The sequence below is a fragment of the Mirounga leonina genome, unplaced genomic scaffold (genome assembly GCF_011800145.1).
Source record: "Mirounga leonina isolate KUSES-001 unplaced genomic scaffold, KU_Mleo_1.0 Mir_93, whole genome shotgun sequence".
NCBI classification, from domain to species: domain Eukaryota; kingdom Metazoa; phylum Chordata; class Mammalia; order Carnivora; family Phocidae; genus Mirounga; species Mirounga leonina.
In genome coordinates, this window is record NW_023270854.1 from 17078504 (window position 1) to 17088818 (window position 10315).

At 48.4% G+C, this 10315-nt stretch overlaps 1 protein-coding gene across 2 annotated transcripts in view; it reads right to left on the reverse strand.

The window, feature by feature from the left end:
• NEDD4L (NEDD4 like E3 ubiquitin protein ligase) overlaps positions 1–7949 on the reverse strand; it is a 335624-nt gene extending 327675 nt beyond the window's left edge. For both annotated transcript variants that reach the window (XM_034995969.1, XM_034995968.1), the window contains exon 1: positions 7754–7949. In XM_034995969.1, the coding sequence (XP_034851860.1) occupies positions 7754–7801 (48 nt within the window). In that variant the 5' untranslated portion in view covers positions 7802–7949. The remainder of the gene's footprint in view (positions 1–7753) is intronic.
• Between the last annotated feature and the right edge of the window lie 2366 nt (positions 7950–10315).

Genomic DNA, 10315 nt, shown 5'->3' on the forward strand with positions numbered 1-10315 from the left:
ACAGCTGCATCCACGGAGAGCGAGGAGAGCCAGGCCTTGAATGCAGCTGTAAAGTGCAAACCGTGCTAAGTGAGGCCAGACCAAGACTCACAGGCACAACGGGTGCCCCGCCGGGGTCTGCTGGAGGTGGCCAGTCACGCACAGAGGCAGAAGGAGCACATGGCCTCCACCCGGCGGGCAACACATGGACAGTGCCTGAGCCACTCATGCAATCCCTCCAAAGTTCACTCCGCTGTGCCCGGGATGCATCGGTGCACCGAAGCGCAGACACACTGCAGGTGAGGGGACACGACCCTGACCAGCCATGGCCAGTCCATCCCCTTGGTAGGACCACGATCCCTACAAGCCCTTCCAAGTTCCATCTTGGATTTCACATCGCAGCATCTTACACTAAAACAGTCACTTTTCGGGCACCTGGGTGGCTCAGTCAGTTAAGCATCTGACTCTTGGTTTCGGCTCAGGTCATGATCTCAGGGTCCCGGGATCGAGTCCCGCACTGGGCTCCCTGCTCAGCGGGGGGTGTGCTTCTCCCTCTCCCTCTGCCCCTCCCCCTGCTTGTGCTGTCTCGCTCTTTCAAATAAATAAAATCTTTCTTTAAAAAATTCTTAAAAGGGGCGCCTGGGTGGCTCAGTCATTGGGCTTCTGCCTTCGGCTCAGGTCATGGTCCCAGGGTCCTGGGATCGAGCCCCACATCGGGCTCCCTGCTCAGCGGGAAGCCTGCTTCTCCCTCTCCCACTCCCCCTGCTTGTGTTCCTGCTCTCGCTAACTCTCTCTCTGTCAAATAAATAAATAAAATCTTTAAAAAATAAATAAATAAAAATAAAAAATAAAAAATTCTTAAAAGGGGCGCCTGGGTGGCTCAGTCGTTGGGCGTCTGCCTTCAGCTCAGGTCATGGTCCCAGGGTCCTGGGATCGAGCCCCGCATGGGGCTCCCTGCTCAGCGGGAAGCCTACCTCTCCCTCTCCCATTCGCCCTGCTTGGGTTCCCTCTCTCGCTGTGTCTCTGTGTCAAATAAATAAAATCTTTAAAAAAAAAAAAAAATTCTTAAAAAACAAAGTCACTTTTCAATGGCCCCTTTTTCTTGGTGAATAGGAGGTATAAAAATACGAAATCTCCCAGTGGATGCCTGCCTGCCAGGAAGTCACCCAACACTGAATTTGATGACGGCAAGGGAATCAGATAGTCTCAACCATTAAACTTGGCAAGTTCTGAATCAATACAGGACTTTGGAGTCAGGGACAAAAAGTCGACTAGAGGGTCAGATTTAAGCTAGTTACCCCAAATACGGTAATGGAATAGAGCTTTTCCACACCTAAAGGTATTATTACAGTGACAGCTGCTTTCAGGCCGCTCGGGTTCAGAACAAATCATTACAACTCTAACAAGGTCCTATGTGTTCATGAAACGTGTGTCCCAGATCTTTACACCGCTGGTTTTCTCTCTGCACAACCTGAGCCAGTCCTACCTCGGAATCAAGAAGTTCTCCAGCAATCAAATACTCGGGAGTGGTGATAATTATTAGTTCCTCCTCAAAGCCAATGACAATTCCAGAGCAGTCCATACAGAACTAGCATTTTCTTTTTTTTTTTAGAAGTCCCTATGCACCCAAGAACAAAGGACATCACCGTGGTTCTCAAAGGAACTTTTCTGTGTGTATATTTGTGGGGGAGTTTCCCCCCAGATCCAAATGCCTGTTCCTCTTCCAAATTTAATATGCCCTGGATAAAAGGGCATATTATCATTGTCACTGCTCGCACTGACAATCACCTTAGGTGTTTTTACTAAACAATTTTTTTTTTTAGTTTGTAGGAAAACATTGGTTTCTAAATCTAGTTTCTTTATCATCGCTGAATTCGGCTCTCACTTCTATATCCCACCAACAGGCAACTTCCAACCAAGAGTAGCAACATGAAACAGCACAAACATTGCCACCTATAGTCAGAAAGTGAGATATGTTTGTTTATAGGGTGACCTGGAAGAGAAATACAAGAACAGAAAGTAACATTTGGCCACCCTTCTCATAGCCTTCACCAATCCTACTATCCTAATACTTATTTTCATAATTATTCATATATTATTTTGATCCTCTTTAATATCGATTATCAAAAGTATAGTTTGCTTTATTGCCAATTAAATAGATCACTGAGCCAAAAACACTTCAAAGACCTACAAAATCAGAACACCTGAAAACTCTTAAGTTAAAATCTCATTTTACTGCTATTCATCTAGGACCCAAATTCAAGGGCACCAATAAAATCTGTTCAAACAGACCTTTTAACTCAAAATAAAAATGTTAAGATGATCTCAATCTGTCAAAGAGAAACTGATTTCTTTCTTTCACCAGTCACATACTACCGCGCTTCTATGTTGTTTAACTGCTCGATGAAGGAAGGCAAGTAAACCAGCAATGAGCATGAAGTTTCTTCCCTCACAGTGAGTGCAGAAGCAATTTAACAGGAACTCAAAAGCACTGTTGCAATGTGTGACACCATTCCCTAACGTGAGGGACTTCTTCCTGGAGACGTCTCCTAAATATATGGCAAGCATACTAATGCTCCCAATATCACAAAACAACTTTGCAAGGAAGTTTCCTGGAGTGTGGGTCCTCGCTGCACTGAGGAGATGGCCAAGCACCATTCAACCACTTTTTAAACTGTGTTCTGCTACAGTAAAGAAACCAGGATGGTCTAGGGATTCCCGTTTTGCCACAGTCCTCACTCCTTTGAACAAAAATTATTTTTATTCCTTAAGTTAAGGAAACTGCTTTTCAGGAATGAGATAATTTAAAACCTTCTGACTTAAACTGAAAATAAATTAAAATGTCAGTTTCTACAACTGCCAAAGAACCCTTGAAGAAAATAAAAATCTAATGAGAGTAGAACTTTAATACAATACATTATATTCGCCAGTTTATAAAATTGCTTTTAAATGTCACAATAAAACCTAGGCCCTTGTAGGGTTTTTCTTCAATGTTAGCAATCACAATGCAGACTGTAACTCGAATATTGCTCGTGTCCTAGGCATAAAGCATACCAACCAGCACAGCTAGGCTTGATTCAAGCATCTGGAGTTGGAACAAATGGGCAAAGTTTTATCTCCCTCTACAAAACTGCTGTTCAGCATCCACCTTTAGTCCAGACAATATCTTAACTGATTTCCAAAAGCCATCTTGTGATCATTTTTGCACAGCTACAAAGACGGCATGCAGGGTTTCAAGTAATCTCTTGAAAACACAGACCACTTCTGAAAAATTAACGACCACTCTGAATTACTTACAGATGGCTATTCAGGTGGCCTAGCTTGTAGGCTCCCTGTTTCTTCTCTGCCAATGCCCAGGTAAGAGCATTCCCCTGGGGACGCCTGGGTGGCTCAGTCGGTTAAGCATCTGCCTCCGGCTCAGGTCATGATCCCAGGGTCCTGGGATCGAGTCCCGCATCGGGCTCCTTGCTCCGCGGGGAGCCTGCTTCTCCCTCTGCCTCTGTCTCTCTCTCTGTCTCTCATGAATAAATAAATAAATAATCTTTAAAAAAAAAAAAAAGAGCATTCCTCTGACGCGACCCCTTTTCTCAGAAACAGGCAAAAATCTGACCAGCAACTGACTTGAAAGCGTTGAATGACTAACCTACTGAAACTGACAGCCCAGGGCTATCCCAGGTTTCCAATGAGAGTCAGGAATTCTAAAACATCCTGAAATAAGGATGCTTCATAAAATTAATGGTGTATCATAGTGTGACCAATTTTTTTCTTTGTCTTAGCAGTACATAAAATAATGGTGCATCTTAAAGTTGACCGCATCTTAAAGAAAATATACCTATGCCAACAGTTAAATCTTACAGGTTTGTTATGGAGTAAATGGAACCCTAAAACAATAAGGAGTAGTGGGGATGCTAGCAAATACAGCACAGCTATCACATCTCCAGGGCACCACATGGACCCACTCATTGTTGCCAGGTGAGAATGGAGCCCCAATGAGGTCAGATTTTTGCCATTTTCTGTAAAAATTCCCAAGCTTTAAAACAGAGTGGAGACCATACTACTAAGCAAGCCTCCTGGTCCATTCAGAACTAGAAGTCTTTGGTTTACAACTTCTGATGTTCATCTCCATGGCAAATCAACCTCAACAATCTAACTATGAAAACCTTTCAAGATACTTGGAAGAGAGGAAGAATGCTAAAAACTAGGGCTGCGCAATCAAAAGAACAGAGTTCCAATCCTGACTCCATAACTTCCTGTGTGTCTTTATGCAGGTCACTTAACATCTCTGAGCCTCCAGTCCTCATCTGTAAATCTCAGCACCCCTTATGGGGGGGGGGGAGGTTCATGAGGATTAAATGAGACCACAAGTACATAAAACCTTAACACAGTGCTAAGTGCAGCATAGACAATATGAAACATTAGCCAACTATTCTTGTTTGTATAAAACACAGAGGGAGGGTGTCAAAGTACTGTCCTACGTCAGCCTGGCCTTCATTTCTATGCCATCTGCCTCACTGTAACCATCCAAAAGCTGCCACATCTAATAAGAAAGCTGTCGTTCAGACTTTAGTGTTTCACCCAGAAATCTTTTCAATGAAGTATACCTTCCAAGACGTTGTAATAAAAGACTTCAAGAGGTTAACAGTTTATATTCCCAAGTAAACTGCCAAAAAGTGCTACACATTGCCAAAAAAAAATAAAATAAAAACAAAAAGCAAAACAAAAAACTGCCAAGGAACCAAGCCAGATGCAGCAACCAGTCCAACTGTTCTGATTCCAAACCAAATCTGATGCTGGGCCCTGCATCACAAGTTTTGCTAATGTGCTAATCTCTCAACACCAAAGTCCTTCATCTGATGGCAATTTTCAAATTTGGTTTCCCTAAGGTGACCGGATTTAAATCAGTAAATATGAACTCTACCTCTCGAGGAACCTCAGCCAGTAAGACACAAAAGATAAACAGTCCACGCACTCACACAAGTAAAGCCCGTATTTAACCCCTTTCATTCTACAAGCTGGAGAGACCTAGGAGCATGGTCCTCTGTCTTGGCATCCCACCGCAATGCTTCATCACCAGCAATACTTACAGTGAAAGAAATGTTTCTGAGATGGGACAGGACACTAAGTGCACTCCAAACACACAATGCTGTCCATCAACTTCCAAAGAAAACACAAACTAACTTTTAAGAACTGTGCTAGGTATGGACACCTATTTTGCTAAGAGATGTGTAAGATAACTCTTATGTAGCCATCAAACTATCTTCAGGTGTGATGTTCCCCAGCACACCAAGTGTGTAAACTGAAGTGCACTCATATTTAACACGCCTTGGAAAATCAACCCTGCCATCGGTGTCATCATCCTGCCTGCCGTAAGAGCCTGTTAAGATCTTTCATTTGTTTTCTTACACTGCCTGATTCAGGGGGACAAAAACAAGCTGTGCAAATTCAACAATTTGTTAATATTCTACGAAGGCATTCTCTGATTTTCCAAAGGCTAACCTGACGGCATGAAACCTCCCATAAAAAGCAAATACCATAGAAATGTGAAGTCATCAAAACAGCCCTGCCTTATTTTTTTTCACTGGGAGAAGCAGCTGAAAAAAGACAACAGATGCGACTTGTCTTTTGTAATATAATGCTGGGGAACTCAACAGTACCAGCAACATAGCCATCACTCAATCAAGAAAATGTCTTCATCACCTCATGCTGTTCCCCACACAGCCCCAACACCCCTCTAGCGACATACAGGAGTGAACCCATTCACACACACAAACACATACACACGCACCCCAATTCTGTGTATATTCCATCCTTCACTTTCACACTGGACACCAGTTAAGAAGATCTGAGTTAACTCATCTAAAGAGGCAAGATGTATGCTAGGTAGATGGTGACACTGGATATAAATGTAAACAAAGAATAAACAACAGGGACATGCATTGGACTCATTTATGCAGTTGAATTTCCCAAAACACTGTCAATATCTTTTTCTTCAGCACGCCATTAAAAATCATACAATTTAGAACAAGACAGACCAGAGCTGAAGCGCAGCTGTCTTCCCCCCAATACCTCAAAAGCCCTTTGTTTCGGAATGTCTGTATCTCAGCACCTTTCTAAGAGCTCACTGCCTGCCATTTACTGCTGCTAATTAAATGGAGAAGTACAGAATGAAAAGGAAAGCTCCTCAAAGAGTAGAGGAGCCTGGGAGAGGAGAACCCCCTGGGTGAAAGAAACAATGATCCTTTTCACCCATCCCCAGGTAACTGCACCAAAAAGGGAAATTATTTTACAGGAGCACAGCATGGCAAAATAATCAAAAACGTTAAATCACACATTATTTGCATTGTGATCATTCTTTGATAAACTACATACCACAGCAAGCCTTACCTAGCCCTGTGAAGAAAAAGTCATACCCCCACTCTCCCCACCCCAAGATAACTATTCCATTACACACTTACAAAGCACGCGCGCGCACACGCACGCACGCACACACACACACACACACCCCATACCAGAGCAGCAAAGCTGGTGAGAGAGAAGCCATAACGTAGGCAGGTCTAGATAATAGCCTCTCCACTCACCCCACCCCCAACACCAGAGAAAGAGGGGACCTCAGAAAAGAAAGGAGAGGAAGAAAGAGAAAGCCAGAAATCCTTGAATTCCCAGGCATCAACTTTTCATGAAATGCACAACCAGGATAGGAAATACCTCCCTGCTGAGTAATGCTTCATGGGTTGTAAATTCACCTCTCGAAAGGGGAGCCAGACCTGAGCTCGCACCCCGCCAGATGGCAAACCCCTCCTACCTGCTCCATCCAGGCTGCCGGTCACGCCGCGCCAGCGACAGGCCTCCCACCCCCCTTTTTGGCAGAGCAACACACCAATAAGAGCCGAGCGTAGCTGAGGATCGTTTCCAAAGGGGGGAGTAGGAAACCGCGAGGAGAGAGTGAGGGTAAAAACAAAGCTCTTTCCACTCAAACCGACAGCCTTGGGGGCGTGGCTTATTTGATGTGCTTTATTAATAAAGGCGATCAATTGAGCTTTTGTCTCTCCACCTACCCCGGAGGTGCCGGGCTTTGAGTCCTCGGGAGGGGGAAAAAAAATGGCAGGGCTGCAAGCTTCCTCCAAGTTTCCAGTAGCACCTGCCACCAAGCTGGCCGTCCTCCCCCACCAAAAAGACCCTGAGATCCACACTCCCGGTTTGGACTCTGCAAGCCAGAGCGACAGACACACCCAGCTCGAGCGTCTTGCCCACTCCCACCGGGGTAAGCACACACTCATCGGAGCACTTGCTGACACCACCACCGGAAAGTTCCGGGGGGAGGGGGGTGGAGAACAATTCAGGTTCCTCCGCGGCCCCGGGCTCCCCCGCGCGGCGCGGGCCCCCAGCCGAGACCCAGACGTGACACACATCATGGACTCCCGAGAGGCAGGGGCGAGAGGCGGAAAGTTGCCCAACAGCCCGGGAGACGCGGCTGGGAGACGAGGGGGAACAGGGGGCCGGAGAGGAGCACGCGCCCTCCTCCCACCCCAAGGCGGGGAAGCGGCCGAGCGAACCCCGGCTCGAAGGCGTCGGGCCGCTTTATCTACAAACAATGCCCTCCGCTGGGGGCTGGGGAGCGGGGGGCGCGAGCGCCGGGCAGATGGGCCCGGGCGTTTGGGGTTCCGCCGCAGGCGCGGGGGACGCGCGCCCCGGGGGTCGGCCCAGTCCCCACCCCCTGCCGGCGCGGGACGGGAACTCCCCGGGGAGTCCCAGGCGCGAAGGGGGCGCCGCTCACCTCGTCTTCCGAAAGTCCGTAGACCGGCTCCCCGAACCCGGTCGCCATGGAGCCGGCGCCCCGCGCGGGCTCCGAGGCTCTCCCCGGCGGCTGGGCTGCGGCGCGGGCGGCCGGTCTTCCGAGCGCCCGGCCTGCGCGCGTCCCGCCGGGGGAGCTGCCGGACGCCGGCAGGTGAGGGAGCCCGAGCGCGCGCCCCGGCCGCTGCCTGCGCCGCTTCCTCCCGGAAGGCTGCGGGGCCGTGCGGGCTGGCGCTGCTGCGAGCGCGCCGTGCAGCGGGCGGCGGCGCGGAGCCCGCCGGGCTTTCCCTCCCCGCTCGCCCCGCCGCCGCTCTCCGCCCCTCTCGGAGCCTGCTCTCGGATCTCCGGAACCCGGCTCGCCCGCCCCCTCGCTCGCTCCCTGCGGCCCCCGCTCTCTCCGCCCAGTCCTCCGCCTCCTCCTACCCGGCGCCCAGAGGGGACCCTCCCCGCCTCGCCGGGGCGGGCACACGCGCCCCCCAAGCCAATCACAGGCCGGCCTGGGGGGCGGGCCGCGGGCTGCGGGGTGGCGGGGTTCTGCCCCCACGCCCACCCCACCCCAGGCCTTCCCAGCGGCGCTCGGGGGCGCACCCGGCCTCGGGGCCGGTCGGCCCAGGGTTGGGAGGGAAAGGAGGGTTGCGGGTGCGGGCTTGGCCTTCCGAGCGGACCCACCCTCCCTTTCCAGCTTTCCCTCTGTTTTGGGGAAGGGGCGGCCTGGGCATTTGGGGGGGGGGAGCGTGGGCTGAAGGCATTTTCCCCGAGGGAGGAAAAAAAAACAAAACCCGCTCAGTTCATCCCTGTTCCCCATGGTCTTTTTGCCCAGAGCCCTAAGCTCGCCGTAACTGTTAAAGGGGGAAACGTGGATGTTTCGAGACCCCTTTAAATGCTTGGCAATCCCAACCAGCCGGACTCAGCGACGCTGTCCGCTCCCCGGGCCGATCCGCCCGGCCCGGCCGCCTGCCGGGGAGAGGCTGCCCCGGTGTGGCCGCGAGTCGCCACTGCCTGTGTCAACCTTCCAGGGCACAAAACCAACACGGCGCCCGCTCCGGGTACACACCCACCCACTCGGAAACAGACAGCCTTGTTCTTTGAATAAAAGGCAGCTCATCTGTGAGCCGCAAGGTGAAATATCAAACTCAAGTTTAAGGTTATCCTCTGCATGTGCAAACCCGTAAGACGTCTTATTAGCCACCGCAGGAGTCTTCCCGCATTTCAGCTACTGTTTCTTCTTTAGCAAGCAGTTCATTTTCATCCTTCAGATTTATAGGAACGCCAGAGACTACTTGAAATAAGTGAAAGAAATTCATCACTCGACTTTTTCCAGGAAGCCTTTCCTTAAATTTAGATGGTAAATGCAGTTGCGAGTTTTGGGGGGTTTTTTGGTTGTTGTTGTTTTTGCTTTTTTCTTTTTTCCTTTTTTTTAAGCAGAACATGCCATTTTCCTTTGAAAAGAAACCTCAGAATGCCTACTTGGGATTAATAGGGTGCTTTTAGAATTTTTCAAGTTAGAAAGGAGAACTCACGTGATCCATAAGTATCACTATGCCTGTTGCCAGCTACTTTACTAAAATATCTGCTGTAGGCCCTACTAGATCGTTTTCAAAAGAAAATGGGCACAACCAACCTAACTTAAATTCTCCTTTGCCTCCCCATGACATCACAGTGGCTTAAAACAATCTGCTCTGCGTATGATGGGTTTCCCTTCAAGGCTTAACCCCATGGAGTCAGCACTGTACTCAGAAGCCTTCTTGTCTACCAACGGCGGGCCATTAAATCAATAGTACTTAGATGCCAGAAAAGCCCCACTGAGAAAAAAAAAAAAAATTTAACCTTTAACCGGTCTCCCTGTTCATTCTTTCCAGGCCAAAGTTTTTCCACCCTTTCAGACCTAGATTATTTTTGATAAATAAAAGGTTCTCTAATATACACACCTGTGCATACACACACACACACACACCCCAATTGTGACTCCTATAGGTTTCACTACTTCTTTACCCTAACTAGCCAGGCCTTTGTCAAGCGTAGTATCCTTTATGGGCGAGGGGGAACAATAATTGATTTTAAAATTTCCTAATAAAGAATTGTAATTTCTAATTACATAGGACACCCTTCCTACATCCTGGAGGTACATAGTCCCAGCCTTTATCTCTGGGGGAAGCCGTAATTTTTCGGGAAATGTAGAGGTGTGTCATACTTCCTCTCATCCTCTCTTCATCGGTCCTGCTCCCACGCCCCCACCCCAACAGCCTGCATCTCTGGCACTCTTGGGTCATATCCTTGGCTTTTGCTCAGGGATGGCAATTAGAAACGACAATATGAAACTTGCCATATGTCATTTATTGTAGGGGTGTTTATAAAACTGTGATCCATAACATCATTCAATGGCCCCTGTAAGAAGACTCAAACAAGATGTTTCAGACCTATGAAGAAAAGCTTTCTTTCTTCCAAGGAACTGGTAAGCTTTTACAAATGGGTGACAAGAACAATTTCAAATGATTGTTTTTCTATTTACTTTGGCCACCAGGAAACTCAGGACCAACTTTATGGC